The sequence below is a fragment of the Heterodontus francisci genome, chromosome 11 (assembly GCF_036365525.1).
Source record: "Heterodontus francisci isolate sHetFra1 chromosome 11, sHetFra1.hap1, whole genome shotgun sequence".
NCBI lineage: Eukaryota > Metazoa > Chordata > Chondrichthyes > Heterodontiformes > Heterodontidae > Heterodontus > Heterodontus francisci.
Genome location: NC_090381.1, coordinates 51,891,984 through 51,908,316, shown reverse-complemented (window position 1 = coordinate 51,908,316; position 16,333 = coordinate 51,891,984). Strand labels below are relative to the sequence as shown.

Below are 16,333 nucleotides of genomic sequence, written 5' to 3'. Positions count from 1 at the left end.
GGGACTTTGACAGGATGTGGAGCTTCCACCCTCCAATCATCTGGTACTACTCCAGTGGACAGTGAAGTGGCAGATGGAGTTCAACCTGGAAAAGTGTGAAGTGATTCATTTTGGAAGGTCGAATTTGAATGCAGAATACAGGCTAAAAGACAGGATTCTTGGTAGTGTGGAGGAACAGAGGGATCTTGGGGTCCATGTCCATAGATCGCTCAAAGTTGCCACCCAAGTTGATAGGGTTGTTAAGAAGGCGTATGGTGTGTTGGCTTTCATTAACAGGGGGATTGAGTTTAAGAGCTGCGAGGCTATGCTGCAGCTCTATAAAGCCCTGGTTAGACCACACTTGGAATATTGTGTTCAGTTCTGGTTGCCTCATTATAGGAAGGATGTGGAAGCTTTAGAAAGGGTGCAGAGGAGATTTACCAGGATGCTGCCTGGACTGGAGGGCATGTCTTACGAAGAAAAGTTGAGGGAGCTAGGGCTTTTCTCATTGGAGCGAAGAAGGATGAGAGGTGACTTGATAGAGGTGTACAAGATGATGAGAGGCATAGATAGAGTGGATAGCCAGAGACTTTTTCCCAGGGCGGAAAGGGCTATCACCAGGGGGCATAATTTTAAGATGATTGGAGGAAGGTTTAGGGGAGATGTCAGAGGTAGGTTCTTTACATAGAGAGTGGTAGGTGCGTGGAATGCACTGCCAGCAGTGGTAGTAGAAGCAGATACATTAGGGACATTTAAGCGACTCTTGGATAGGTACATGGATGATAGTAGAATGAAGGGTATGTAGGTAGTTTGATCTTAGAGTAGGTTAAAGGTTCGGCACAACATCGTGGGCCGAAGGGCCTGTACTGTGCTGTACTGTTCTATGTTCTATAAATGTAATTAAGTGAGATTTTTTGGGATCAGAGGAGAATAATGGCAAGATTTCCTGTTCATAATACAATTGACCTTGTAAATAGTCTATAATACAATATTGGAATTTTGAACTCCATTTAAAATAATATGTTGGGTGCATAGTGAATAAATAAACTGGAATCTTATGCAATTACAAATAATACTGCATTGTTGCGTATGACTTATTAAGTGCTGTTAGGGACTTGTAAGCATTCCTTTTATGTTTTTGTTGGAACAAAAGAATTAATAGGAACACTGCTCGTATGGACTGTATAATGTGTTGCTCTGGGATTAGAATTTCAGCTTTGATAGTTTTGTGCTATCACCTGACTTTTCTGGTCTTGATGTTTTGCATGTTCGACAGAAAACATGCTATTACTGGAATATTTCATGGGTTCTGCTGTCCAGCTACAACAGAACTGAAGAAAAATGGAGCAGCAAAGGAATAGAGAGCAGAGTGACATATAAGCAGCCTAAAAAGAGACTGATCAAAAATTGGAATTGGAACCGATAGAAAGGGGTGAAATGCAGCTTCATCGGGGACTCACAATGGGTGGTAGCTGATTGCCCATTAGACACCACAGCCGATTTTGCCTCCCATTGGAGTACAGCTTCATGGAAGATGAATGAACAGAGAGATCTGGGAGTTCAAATACTTAATTTCCTGAAATGAGAGTATGGGTAGATGAAACCACATAAAACACTAGTAGAATTTTGGGTTTGATAAAGTGAGGCATCGAAGACAAGTGTAATGGAGGTAATGATGAATTAATGCAAAACATTGCTGAGGACATAGGGAAATATGTGCAGTTTTGGCATTCCATTTTCTAAAGAACACCAAAGCAATAGAGAATGTATAGCATGGATTCATCAGAATGGCACCAGGGATGAGAAACTATGGGGGAATTTTAACCTGAAAAATGGGTGATTTTGAATTGAGTGGGAGGTTAAAGTCTTAAAAATCAGATTCCTGACCAAAATCTGCCTCCAACCCATCCACTTCCACTTTAACTGAAGCCAGAAGGTGGATGTGTGACCAACCTACACCAAGGAGGTGGGTTAGCACTTTAGCTATGATAATGAGGCTACGAGCCTCATTCCTATTCTACTCTTGAACTCAGAAATCCAACAGCTGCATCCAGGCAAGGTCTTGGCAGATCCAGAAGATAGGTGCTTACTTCCTGTATCCAGTATGCCTGGCTGAGCAACCCCCATGATGAGGCAACCCACCCCCGACCTTTCCCTGAGGACTTCAATCTACACCCCATTGCCTGAGGCCTCCGATTCCCTTCGCAGGCCTCTGGTGTTGCCTCTGCCCCAGGCCTCAAGCCCCTTCCTTAGGCCTCTGATTTCTCCACCCCCACCCCACCAACCTGGATATTAAATGAAATTAACATAGTGAGAGAGGAAGTATTCAGGGGCTTAAGCTGCTCTAACTGGCAACACTTCCAGCACATGTGGTTGTCTAGGCCCCAAGAAACGTCCAGGATTTCCCACATGACACAGGATGTGCATTCCATGGGGTTGAGATTCCCTGCCATGCCTTTACTTTCTAGACTATGATGTAGAAATACTTACCAGCTACTCACCAATCGGCTCCTTCCCTGATTGAAATGTCACTACAGCTGTTTTGCAGTTTTTGCTTTTGTTGTCAGAGATTTCACTGGAGGCTCTCTCCTCCACTTTAACTCCTTGGTTACTGCGGTTAATTTCCACCCAGGTCCACTGCCATTGCACAGTCTCTGTATAATATAGATAATCATCTCCCTGCTCAACTAATTTATGCCTCTAGACTTCAGCTTTCAGGTCTTGCTGTTCCTTCACTCGACCGCTCCTTGTTTTGTAAACAACCAGAACAACACTTCTTCCCTCACTGTGCCGAATTACCTCATTCACCAAATTTCCCAAGTTAAATAAATTAGATAAATATTTGAAGCAGAGAAAGATACAGGGTTATCTTAAGGGATTAATTTTTCATTGCTGTACGGTAAGTCAGCACAGACACAATGGACCAAATAGTCTCCTTCTGTGCTGCAACCTTCCAAGAAGTACATTTTTGTCTTCACCACCTGGATGGTAATCTGGTGAAGCACATAGGAAATAGGAGCAGGAGTAGACCATTCGGCCCATCGAGCCTGCTCTGCCATTCACTTTCCAGTTTGATTTTAATGGAATGAAAATTGGCAGGTTCTATAACAGGTGTGGTAATCTATTCTGCCTGATGACCGCCTGGACAGTGAAAAGAAAAAAATAAATTCATACAAGTTCCACTGTGCCAAGAGCAAAGAGGTAACTAGTCGACTTCGATGTTGAGCTCTAGATTTTGCAAATGATATGGCACTATTAGAAAAATTAGAAAAAGAAGTGCACAGAAACAGACATCAACAAAATTGGACTACAAGTCTGAACAAATTGGAACAATATCGCTGTTCCTTCACTGTCACTGAGTCAAAAACCTGGGACTCTTTAACAGCACTGTGGGTATACCTACACCACATGGACTGCAGAGTTTGTCATGCATGGAAGGAACCATGATGAAATAAACAACAAAATGGAAGAATTATGAATTTTTCAAAAATCAACTGCTAAATAAAATCACAAGAACATGGACACTTATACATAGTGAAAATGGAGCAGCAGCCATGTGACCCCTCCTGTACTGGAAATCCACAAACTCATCAGCAAGGACGAGGCTCATTAACCTCGTCTGAAATAGCTCTGGGCAGACCCCTTTGAAATTGCAAGGAGCTATTGCTATTAATGTCTCTGATTCACATGAATAGATTAACAGAGGATGCTGCAGACAGCCTGGCTCATAGCCAAACCAAGATGAATAAGGTGTGAAGCAGTAACATCGGGCTGCATTTCAAGGCTGTGCCGTGTCAGACGTAAAAAAATGTGGCCCATGCGCACGGGCACCACGTCACAGAGTCGGCGCGATTTCAAAAATGGCGATTTATTTGCATAGCTGCGCCGCCCGCTCCCGCGATAACGTGGAGGGAACAGGCAAGCCATCGCCGGCAATGACATCCGGTGCCAGTGCGCAGGTTCTGCTGCCATTTCTAAAGGACTACAGCCCTCGATGCACATTTAAAATTTAAAAGGCAAGGTAAGCTTAAGTTTCGTAAAACTGAATAAAATACAATAATCATGCACTCCCCCAATGGCATATCCCTGCCCTCATCCCCCCACCTCCCCCCACCCCCCGGCTGGAATGCAGAAATTGCAAATTGGACCTTTTTGGCCCCCCCACCCCCCACAAAGTTCGGCATCTTTGTTCTTTACCCCTTCCCATCAGACCCCCCCCCCAACCGCCCGACCAATCCACAGCATTGTAACCCCAGTCCCCCTCTCCTGCACAGAGAGAAAAATCTCCTCCCCCCTCCCCACAGGTTTCGCGCCTTGCTTCCCCAAATGGGGATTCGAAGGCACGGCATAGCCGTCTGTCCGAATGAAGATCGGTGCGGCGATTAAGGAGGTGACGGGACCTTAAATTAATTTCCATATGTAAATCGTGGTCCCGTCACCGAGCAGCGGGGTAGCCACCACAAGGCCTCGCCGCTGAGATGGGTACATGGTCTGCTGCTGTCGGGGTCAGTGGCGGGCCTCCGCCGTACCGATCTTCATTGCCCCCCCACCACTGTTACCGATGGTGGAGGGACTTTAAAATCCAGCCTATCATAGCAGAATGATTCCCTTTCAAACATCAAATGATGGCCATGGTTATCATATCTTGGTCCATTCTGTAGTCACAGCAGGGAAGAGGACCATGTCTCTCCTACAAGAAGTTTATATGAGAGATTTCTACCTTAAAAGGTAGCTCAGGAGAGAGAGAGAGAGAGAGCAGTTAAGCCATCATCACAGAAAGCCTGTGAGAAGGATCCAGCAGGCAAGAGAAGAACCCTGCTAACCAAGAACATCCACCACAGCAGAGACATGACAAAGTGACTTTCAGACTAACATCGATGAAGGTAACAAACTACACAACACCAGCTTTGGGCTGTATTACAATCATTAGAGCTCTACAAATTCAAGACGACAAATAATTAGGTCTACGACTTTTTTAAAAAAGACTTTTCTTCCCGAGAAGACTCAATAATCTTCTGTAAACCATACTTACCTCACTTGGGACTTAAATTACCTCTTACCCTTTTCTCTCTATTCTTGTGTATTTATGTGTGGGTGAATTTGTGTGTGAGTGAGGTTGCGATCATTTCAGGATTTGTTTAAAAATAGTTTTTTGAACTTATGAGAAAACCTGTCATTTGTCAGTTTATTTGACCCTAAAGACACTCAGGGGCTAAAGCATCATTTTAACAAAACACGATTGCAGTCAGTTGGGAGGTGAACAGTGGGAACCACCCATACCCCTTACCACCTGTCCGTAACAGGTTCAGGAAGGTGGCTCATCACCACCTTCTCAAGGGCAATAAATGATGGGCAACAACTGCTGACTTTGCCAGCAACACTCACATCGCATGAAAGAATGAAAAAAAAGTTGAAATGGATGACACCAATGTTCGCATCAAACTCAAAGAGACACAAACGCATTTAGGCCTTTTCACCTATATTTCATGCACACTTTGCAGTAATGCTTTTATTGAAAAAGACTTGTTCGCTGGAGTGAGCCAACTTGTGAAAAGATGTCACTTGGCTTGTTCATATGCTCAGGATGCTAAAGTCCCGGACACTGTGCCAAGCGCTGAAAGGACAGCTGAATGGAAAAGCAAAGGATGGAAGGCCAAAAATAATTTTGCAAGCAACTGTAAACAAAGACTTTCTGGAAGCTGATTTCACCTGGGGAGAGGTACTGCAGCAAGCCAAAAGCAAAATAGACAAGAAGTGACTAGTGCTGACTCTAGGACAGGACTCAAAGATTTATGTTTCTCCCCTCTTGTCCCCTGTCACTTTCTGCTTAGGCCCTTCACTGGTATTCTCCTGCAGTTTATATGGATGGCATAATACAGGTACCAGTTTGACATTAGAATCAATTGAGAGTAACAAAGGCCTGGAAACAAAATTACACAATTTACAATAATATAGAGAAAAACAGTCACCCACCATATGTTCAGAAAACAGTTGCCACAATGGAATTTCAACTAGCTGTGTTGGTAGAGTGCTATTTATGTTGTACTTAGTGTAAGTTTACTAGCAAACCTACAGTTTCTCTTATAAGCAACCAATACACCTGGCTTAGAAACATAGAAAATAGGAGCAGGAGTTGGCCATTCGGCCCTTCAAGCCTGCTTCGCCATTCATTATGATCATAGTTGATCATCCAACTCAGTAGCCTGTTCTGGCTTTCGCCCCAGACCCTTTGATCCCTTTAGACCCAAGAGCTATATCTAACTCCTTCTTGAAAACATACAATGTTTTGGCCTCAACTGCTTTCTGTAGTAACGAATTCCACAGGCTCACCACTCTTTGGGTGAAGAAATTTCTCCTCATCTCAGTCCTGAAAGGTTTACCCCGTATCCTTAGAATATGACCCCTGGTTCTGGACTCTCCCACCATCGGGAACATCCTTCCTGCATCTACCCTGTCAAGTCCTGTTAGAATTTTATAAGTTTCTATGAGATCCCCCCTCACTCTTCTGAACTCCAGCGAATATAATCCTAACAGACTCAATCTCTCCTCATACGTCAGTCCCACCATCCCAGGAATCAGTCTGGTAAACCTTCGCTGCACTCCCTCTAAAGCAAGAACATCCTTCCTCAGATAAGGAGACTAAAACTGCACAGAATATTCCAGGTGTGGCTTCATCAAGGCCCTGTATAATTGCAGCAAGACATCCCTGCTCCTGTACTCGAATCCCCTCGCTATGAAGGCCAACATACCATTTGCCTTTTTTACCGCCTGTTGCACCTGCATGCTTCATGCTTTGCTGCCCAGTCGACAACTGACAATACACGGATCAGCAAATGCATGGTCACTAAATGCAGATTTACTATAAAATACCTCTTTACCTCATATAATGACTGTGATCAAGCAATAAAATGATATAATATTGATATCGAATTATTTAAATCACCAGATATATCATATTGCTACATATGTTATATATATATGTAAGGATATTGTACATTGACAAAATGAATCATTCTTGTACTGTTAACAAATTGCTTTAATTAAAATTGAATGAATTTTCTCAGTAAGTCATGGAGTAATGACATTAAAAGGGTTATTATATGAATGGAATGTTATGGAAATGGTAATGCATATTTTGTTAAAAGTTTCAATAAAATGGCCATATGAACAGCTACAATTAAAATATTTTAAAAGAATATTGTTAATTATAGGAATTCATTTTGATCTACTTGCAGCCTTAATTTGACTAAAGGAAGCATGCACTATTCTAATTATGTCTCCATAATTATTAGTTAAGAATTTGTTGGAATGGAGCATCTCGTTAGTTAGCATCCCATTAGTTAGACTTTTTCCATCACCTTTCTGTTCAAAATTTTGTCATGTAAGTTGCTGGAAGTGTGAGCTGCTAATGGAATAGCAAGGGGAATTCTTGACCCTTCATGAATGGTGGGACCAATAGTTTATCCTCTTAACCAATGAAATTTAAGGAATGAGAAATAAATATAGGAATGACAGAGAATTAGAGTGGATCATTTAGAGTCAAATCAGCTGGAGAGAGAGAAATAAAGATAGAAAGATTTGTTAAAAGAGAGAAAAAAAACAGAAATCAAAGGAAGAAAATTTTTTTTAAATTAAAAATGTTTTAGAAAAATTTGTTACCTGCAATGACGTGATTCCACGGTTCAAATTGTTCACTTTTTGGGCTGAAGAGGTTGATTGGCATTGCAGCAACAAAATGATCTCATTATAAAGGTATTTACGCTGTTCATTACCAGTCCTAATTTTCTGTGGGGAGGTAAATTGACAATTAATGTGCAAATGCAACAACTTCATTAAAGTCGCATGGAAGTTAAGGGAGAGCTGCCGATTTGCAAGACTAATGGAGGAGCAGCACAAATCATCCAGATCTTGTGGTGCTGTACAGTTCACAAGGTAGCTCTTCTTTATCACAAATTGCTGGATGATTTACACATTACTAATGATGAGAACCATTAGTAGGTAATGAAAACAGAAAATGCTGGAATTACTCAGCAGGTCTGGCAACACCTCTGGGGAGAAAAACATAGTTAATGTTTCAGGTCGATGACCTGTTGCCAGAGTTCTGATGAATGGGCATCGACCTGAAACTTTAACTCTGTTTTTTTCTCCGCAGAGACTGCCAGACCTGCTGAGTATTTCCAACATTTTCTGTTGTTATTTCAGATTTCTGCAGTATTTTGCTTTAGAATTAAACTCACTGTTATTTGGACTGGAAATTCTGGGAATGTGAGGAATTTGGAATTAGTTTTGTTGGCTAACTTTTGTCTCACTTTCTTAGGCCTGCAAGTACTACAATTCCAACTGGAATACAGTGAAGTACAAATATGAAGAATATTCTGGGGATTTTAAACAGTTACCTCGGTAAACTTTAAAAAAGTTATCTTATTTTGTTCTAGTCTTCTGTTATATTGTTGTTTACTTTAACTTGTCCTGGTTCACACCCAATTTCATTGCTGAAAAGCTGAATGCCCATAGAGTGCTATTAGTTTACAATTGAGGAATATTTGGTGCCTTAAGTGCCTGATGCAGATACAAACAAATGATTGAAGAGTTGGGAAAATGCTGCAGTATTGCTTGAAAAAAGATATACATGGATTGAAATAAATAGTGCCACCAATCTAGTTTCCTTTCTGTATATCCCACAGCTTTGCTACTTATTTTGACATGTGATTGAAGGGAATTCTGCTGGAAACTGGCACTAATTGGGCTGGATTATGTGCCGCCACCCACCCCCCCCCATGGATTAGAAGGTGGGGTAGGCCCACAGAATTGCAAAGGGAGGCAGAGGGCCTGTTACCTTCCCGTAGCAAGCAATTTTGTCAGGGATGGGATAGGCTGACAACAGCCTTCCTACCCAGAGGCCAATTGGAGGCCCTTAAGAGGCCTATTAACAGCCACTTAAGGGCCTCTTTTCCCCCGCCACTGGCCCGCCACACGGGGAGGCTGCCCAGTAAAATGAGGCAACCTCTCTGCGAGCTTGGTGGTGGAACCCTCCTCCATGGGCAATCTGTGGCCCACAGAGGACCCTACCAGCAACCAAAACGCCTTCCTTTAACCCCTTCCCCCGTACTCAATGCACACCCTCCTACCCCCCATCGCCAGGGTCGTCTGGACTGGCCCCAGCAACCCCGCCTCACTTACATAAGGTCTGAGTCTCCAGAGCTGGGCCTGGGTCGAAGGCCTCTGCAGTACATGAAGTGGCCATCGCTGCTGGTGGCACTAATGATACCACTGAGCTGCTAGCCTTCTGATTGGCTGTCAGCTCTTGGAAGTGAGATCCTGCCTTTAAAAGGAGGGGGTCCTGGCACTGGGCTGTTAATTGGCCCGATGCCTTAGAATCGCGTGTGGCGGGCTCCAGCTGGCTGAGGTGGGATTCCACCAGCCTTTTTGGCCAGGCGCTGCAAGTCCCTGCATGGGCACAAAATTGAGTGGCAGGACAGTTAAAGTGAGGGGCAGAGTGCCAGTTACTGTAAGGGTGGGGAGAGAATGGAGGTTCAGTCCCCTTCCAAGCTAATCAATTGTGCAGTAATCCTGCTATTATTTTTATATCAAAATCATGTATAATTGTCAATTGTTGTTACAGGAATATGTGTTTAAAAACTCAGTGCAATATTAAATTGATATTGTTAGTAAGGGCACAAAAAGATTATAATTCGAGAAAAGTAAAACTGTTTAGTGACCTGCAGTTATACTGTAAAGAGACAAGTAAGATAACTGGAAATGTGTTTCTTTTGCAGAAAACAGTTTAGGCCAGATAAACTGCCTTCACATACATTTGAAATTGATCATGACGATGTTGAAAAAGATGAGGTAGGTGTATTTGAAGAGACCATGAAATATTGTTTAAGTAATATAACTCTTTATTGATAATTTATTCTCTGGCTTTATTTTTACATTTGGTAGAATATTCACTGCCAACATTGTAATTTAACAGTTATGTGTTTGCTTCCCACTTCTGTGTTGCAGATTCACTTAAATTTGTCGGGCACAGTTACTTTGCATTCTGTCATCTATAGGATAATAAATCAAATGTCATGCAGGCCCCCACCTGCCAAGATTGAGGCACATTGGTTTTCATGTGAACATTGATTTTTAACTGTTGCTGGAGCGAGGAAATGACTTGTTAAACAGATCAGCCGTAGCTTGAAAAAAACATTTACATACTAACAGACATCGAAGGTGAGGAAGCGCATTCTAGGCCCTGCTAAGGAGGATACAATCCACAAGGACCAGGATTGGTTAGACTAGCTGGTCACATGACTAATTAACTGTTCCAGGGTTTTCTTTTGAACTAGCCACCGAGAGTTTGAAAAAAAGAAAGACTGTTTGCTCCTGGACTGAGAAGATCTCTCCTGTCTGCTCCCACTTCTTTCTCACAAGTCTCTGAATCCACTGAAGACTCATAAACTCCAAGAGAGAAAAGTCTCCTACAGCGAATAAGGTTGAAGAAGGATACTGGGCCCAAACAAAAAGCAAGATCTACCTACAATCAAGGACTCTAAAGTGAGCTCGAAGAACCGTAACAAAACCTCTTCAGATATTGCCTCAAACTTTTCCACTTTATTTTTCTTCTGCTCTTTTCTGTCTCTATTTGCATGTGTGTATTGCGTATGTATGCTATTGTGGGTGCATCTTGTATCTGTAGGCATCAACTGAATTAGAGTTTACGTTTAATAAATTTCAACTTTTCTTCTTTAAACCTAAGAAAACCTGTTTGTGCTGGTTTATTTGCCTTCTAATTGGAAAGTGGTGAACAAGGATTCACCAAGGGGGGAGCTAAAACATGGTGTTTAAAAAATTAAACCCCATTACGATAAGACCAGGTGAAGGCTGAGAGGGACCCCTAGGTACCTTTCTCACCTGGTTGTAACACTAAAAATAAAGCTCAGTCTGCAGTTACGCCATTATTTCCAACAATTTAAACATAAATAGCAGCAGCATGTTGAGAAAGGACAAAAGAAGGCATTGCTACCTGTCAATGAGAATTTACATCACTCATATTCAGTTGGATTTCTGTTATTTCATCTCAACAATGGTACTTCTGGAATGTGTCAGTCCAGATGCAATCTTTAATGGATTGAAAGAGACTTGCAGCAATTTTATTTCATACAAAATAGAGCACAACACTGCTGACATAAATTTGAAGTTGTGTTACTTTCTCTTCCCCTTAATGCCATGTATCATTTTTGGGTGATGTTTAGCAGACTTGTGAGTGGGCTAATTCCCTGTCTACTAACTGTCGCCCAAGATCAACTCTGTTATGTGAAATGCCCGGTCTTTCCTCTCTGCCTCTCTATGGTGCATGGGTGAATTTAGGAACTCATTGTATGGAGCATTGGGAGCATTGTGTATGAACTATATGTAAGTGCTGCACGCCTCCCTGTACAATCCTTTCACAATGGGAAAATCAGTGTTATGTATCTTTTTCATAGAAGATAGAGGTAAAATTAGTACCATGTAAAGAATTAGATTTACTAGATTTGTTTGTGTAGAACCTTGCTAACCGTTTCAAAATTAGAGTTACTGATTTTATTTATATAAATTGAAGATGTTTTGTTCCTGAAATAAACCTGTGCTCATGTAGATATTTAATTATGATGTTATTGCCACACTCTTCTGTTTTAAAGGATCATTGCATAACAAATGTCCCTCTAGTAGGTTGAACATTCAGTGATCCTGGTGTCGAAGGTATACAGATATCTATGTCTCATTTATATTTCCTTCAAACTGCATGGAGGCAAATGACTGTAGCCTAATCATTGCTATAACCTGTTGGAAGAGGGGATTAGGAATTTAATGAAGACAGAAGTGAAACATCAATGTATTCCTACTTTTATGATTTATAGGACACTACATCTCTATCCTCTTCAAAAGGAGGGGGTGGTGGTGGAGGAGGAATGGGAGTTTACAAGTCTGGCTGGCTTCACAAAGGAAATTTTAATAGCACTGTGAATAACAGCATTACTGTCCGAGTAAGTTGTGCTTTCCTTATCTGATTTTATTAACAAAGTAGGATTTGTCTTAAATTTTACAACGTAGAACAGTTCCAAATATTAAGCGCACAAGAGAACTGAGCAAACATTGTATTCAACAGCATTAGTTTGCAAACATTACTTCACTGAAAAGGTTAAGAAGTTCAACGTTAGTTCTTAGTGATTTTTAATTATTGTTTTTTTTTTAGCAAATGTTTCATTGTGTTTCTTCTGAATTAATAAAACTACTAAAACTAGAAAACTAATACAAATATAAAATACTCTGGAGGCTGGAAATCTGAAATAAAAACAGAAAATACTGGAAATATTCAGCAGGGCAGGGAGTTTCTGTGGAGAGAAAAACAAAGTTAATGTTCCAGGTTGATGACCTCTGAGAACTGGAAAAGTTAGAGATATTAGTCTAACATGGGATTCTAACCCCGGGACTGCACATAGTGATTCTAACTCTCCAGATTGTCTTAATCCTTAGCCTCTGTAAGGTCTTTACATCTTTCCTGGAGTGTGATGCCCAGAATTGTCCACAATACTCCAGCTGAAGCCTATCCAGTGATCTATGAACTTCTATCATGATCTCTTTGCTTTTATATTCTATGCTTCTAATTTATATCACCATGTCTCCACCACTGAACATTAAGCCATCATTTTCCAGACTATCACTGGTCTGGGTTCCTCTGGAGATCTTCCCTTCATGGCCTCTAACCTTGGTCCTCCGATACCGCATGGCCTGCTTCTGCCTCCTTCTCAAGATCCACAAATAGGACTGCCCTGGTAGGCAATAATTTCAGCCAGATTTTGCTCCAGAAAACTCAGTCCTTCCTATCTTGACTCTGTTTTTTCTCCCCATATCCAGTCTTTTCCCATCTATATCCACAACTCTTCTGATGCCCTCTGTCACTTTAACAGTTTCCAGTTTCTTGGCCCTAACCAACTCGTTTTCACTATGGAAATCCAATCCCTCTACACCTCCATCCCCTATCAGGATGGTCTGAAAACTCTATACTTCTTCCTCGAATGGAGACCCGACCAGTCCCCATCCAACACCACCCTCTTCTGCTTAGCTGTTCTTATATTGAACAACTTCTCCTCTCACTCCTCTCATTTTGTCTAAATAAAAGATGCTGCTATAGAAACCTGTGTGGGTCCTGCCAATGCCTGCCTTTTTGTGGGATATGTGGAACACTTTTTGTTTCAATCCTACTCAGGTCCCCTTCCTCACCTTTCTTTCCAGGACATTAATGACTGTGTTGCTGTCGTTTCCTGCTCTTGTCACGAATTAGAAAATTTCATCGACTTTTGCTTCCAATTTTCACGCTTCCCTCAACTTCACATGGACCATCATCAACTCTTCCCTTCCCTTCCATAACTTCACTGCTTCCATTTATGGGGATAGGCTGTGACCACTATCCACTATAAATCCACTGACTCCCAAAGCTAACTTGACTAACTTCCACGCCACCTCATGTAAGGACTCTATTTCATTCTCTCAGTTTCTCCATCTCCGTTGCATCTATTCTGATGATGACACCTTCCATACCAATCTTCCCCTCCCCTTACAGCATTCCGAAGGTACTGTTTCTTTTGTGACACCCTGGCCCACTCTTCAATCACCCACAATATCCCTCCCCTTCCCATAGCACCTTCCGTAACAAGTGCAGGAGAAACAACACCTACCCTTTTACCTCCTCCTTTCCTATCGTCCAAGGCCTTAAACATTCTTTCCAGATGAAACAGTGAGTTACTTGTACTTCTTTCAATTTAGTATCCTGTATTCGCTGCTCACGATGTGGTTTCCTGTACATTGGGGAGACCAAATGCAGATTGGATGACTACTTTTCAGAAAACCTCCATTCAGTCCACAAGAATGACCTCGAGCTACCGGTTACCTGTCATTTTAATTCTCCATCACATTCCCACTCTGCCCTCTCTGTCCTAGGCCTCCTATGTTGGAACTCAGGTAGCCATCTTAGTTTTTATATACTAATCAGCTTTTATTTGCAGAAACACATTGCATATCATGCACCTCCATCCAACAATCCATCTTTGAGTTTGGTCCTTTACATACAAACCCAGATGAGTCTCCAATTAATACCCACCACCTGCATAGAATATCGCTCAATTAATATACAATTAACAACTTGCACTGATCTAATGAAACTTATTGGAAGCTGGAGGAATGTGCTTCACCTTTCGATAAGGCACTTACAACCTTTCAGATTCAACATTGCGTTCAACAATTTCAGATTATAACCTCCATTTTTTGGACAGCAGCTGTTGCCGATGATTCTGCTATTGCCATTTACATCTCCACCAGACTCATCTTTTGTGTCTTCACTGTCCCATTATTATCCCCTTTTGCCTTGTGCCACAATCTCTTTTGTGATTTAATCTATCCTGCCTTCCACCCTATCACAGACATTCTATTTTGTTCCTTCTTCCCCTCCTTCGTTTCCCTGCTTAAAACCTGTTGCTTTTCTAACGTTTTCCAGTTCTAATGAAAGGTCATTGAACTGAAACGTGGGGCAGGAATTTCACCCTGATGTGGGGGTGAGGACACAGGCGGGTGGGTGTGTAATTTAATGCCACAGGCCAGCATGCTGGTTTGCTGACACTATCCTGCCACTGAGCCATTTTTGGGAAAGCCAGGTCACGGGTGGAATGGCTACTCGCCTGCAAGTGGTGGGTAGCTACTTAAGATGATTAAAAGGCCAATTAAGGCCATTGATCAGAGGCCAAATGGAATTTTCCAGTTGGCCTACAGCCCCTCGTGACGTTGGCGGCATGGCAGCAGACTGGGAGAGCTAGCACTCCAGGGTGGCTCTGAGGCCTCCACCCACTACCTAAATGTCCATAGCTGCAGTTACAGGTTGCCCTGTAGAGGGGGTTCCCCTCCACAATGATGGCCCAGCAGTTGTGGCCATTATTTAGTTCAAATCTTTTGAAAGTGCTGAGAGGGCGCCTGAAGATGGAGGCCTCCTATTGGACCTCCAGTTTTGAGAACCCGCCCGGCATCTTAATTTGATGGCGAGTGTGCCCTCTGGCCACCAATTGGCCAATCCAGGCAAAATCGATGTTGGATGACTGTTCCCGACACAGTGCAGGGTCGGGGCCTGCATTTGACCCCGATGTCGGGGGGGTGGGGGGTCCCAACCCAAAATGCAAAATTGTGCCGCAGATTCTGTTTCTCTCTCTGCAGATGCAGCCTGATCTGTGGAGTTTTTCCCATATTTTCTGTGTTTAAAACTGGAACATATTCATTTAATGACTTTGTTCAGATGTTTTATACATGTTCAATATTAATATTCACTCTCTTTTTGCAGTCCTTTAAGAGGCGGTACTTCCAACTAACACAGTTATCAGATAACTCTTACATTATGAATTTTTACAAAGATGAAAAAATCTCCAAAGAGCCAAAGGGTTGCATCTTTCTAGACTCTTGTACAGGCGTCCTACAGGTAAGAGTGCATAGTTAACTTATGTTAAAGTTTGTGAATCAAAGATTTCAGACGCCTTGCAAAACTCAAAAGATTAAAATCTTGAGCCAGTGAGTTCTCTCACTTTCAATTACCCTACTGTTACTGTAATCTTTCTAAATATTTCTAATACTTACCTTTCCAATCAATTAAAAGACTAAAAATACTGTAGTTGCAACATTCTAAAGGTTTGTTGGTGACTGTGAGCATAATGTCAAGTGACATGGGGGGAGAAATTAATTTATGTAATGCCGCTTCTGCAAAATGCAACAGGGATCTGTGCTGGGGCCTTAATATTTTACAATTTATATAAGTAACTTGGATGAAGGGACCAAAGCTATGGTTGCTAAATTTGCTGATGACACAAAGATAATTGGAAAGTAACTTGTGAAGAGGACATAAAGGGGCTATGAAGGGAAAAAGGTAAAGTGAGTGGGCAAAGACCTGGCAGATGGAGTATTATGTGGGAAAGTGGGAAATTGTCCACTGGCAGGAAGAATAAAAAAGACGCACACTATCTAAATGGTGAGAGATTGCAGAGCTCTGGGTTTCCTAGTACATGAATTGCAAAAGGTTAGTATGCAGGTACAGCACATAATTAGGAAAGCTAATAGAATGTTATCGTTTATCGCGAGGGGAATTGAATACAAAAGTAGGGAGGTTATGCTTCAGCTATGCAGGGCATTGGTGAGACCACATCTGGAGTACTGTGTACAGTACAGTTCCCCTTATTTAAGGAAGGATGTAAATGCATTGGAGGCAGTACAGAGAAGGTTTACTAGATAAATACCTGGAATGGGCAGACTGTCTTATGAGAAAAGATTGGACAGGCTAGGCTTGTATCGCTGGAAT

The 16,333-nt window shown here is 42.0% G+C and overlaps 1 protein-coding gene across 6 annotated transcripts in view; it reads left to right on the top strand.

Moving 5' to 3' along the window:
* dock10 (dedicator of cytokinesis 10) overlaps positions 1–16,333 on the top strand; it is a 382,664-nt gene that overhangs the window by 205,378 nt on the left and 160,953 nt on the right. For all 6 annotated transcript variants that reach the window (XM_068042143.1, XM_068042145.1, XM_068042146.1 and 3 more), the window contains 4 exons: positions 8,297–8,379; positions 9,756–9,828; positions 11,865–11,990; positions 15,329–15,463. In XM_068042143.1, coding sequence (XP_067898244.1) covers positions 8,297–8,379; positions 9,756–9,828; positions 11,865–11,990; positions 15,329–15,463 — 417 coding nt within the window. The remainder of the gene's footprint in view (positions 1–8,296; positions 8,380–9,755; positions 9,829–11,864; positions 11,991–15,328; positions 15,464–16,333) is intronic.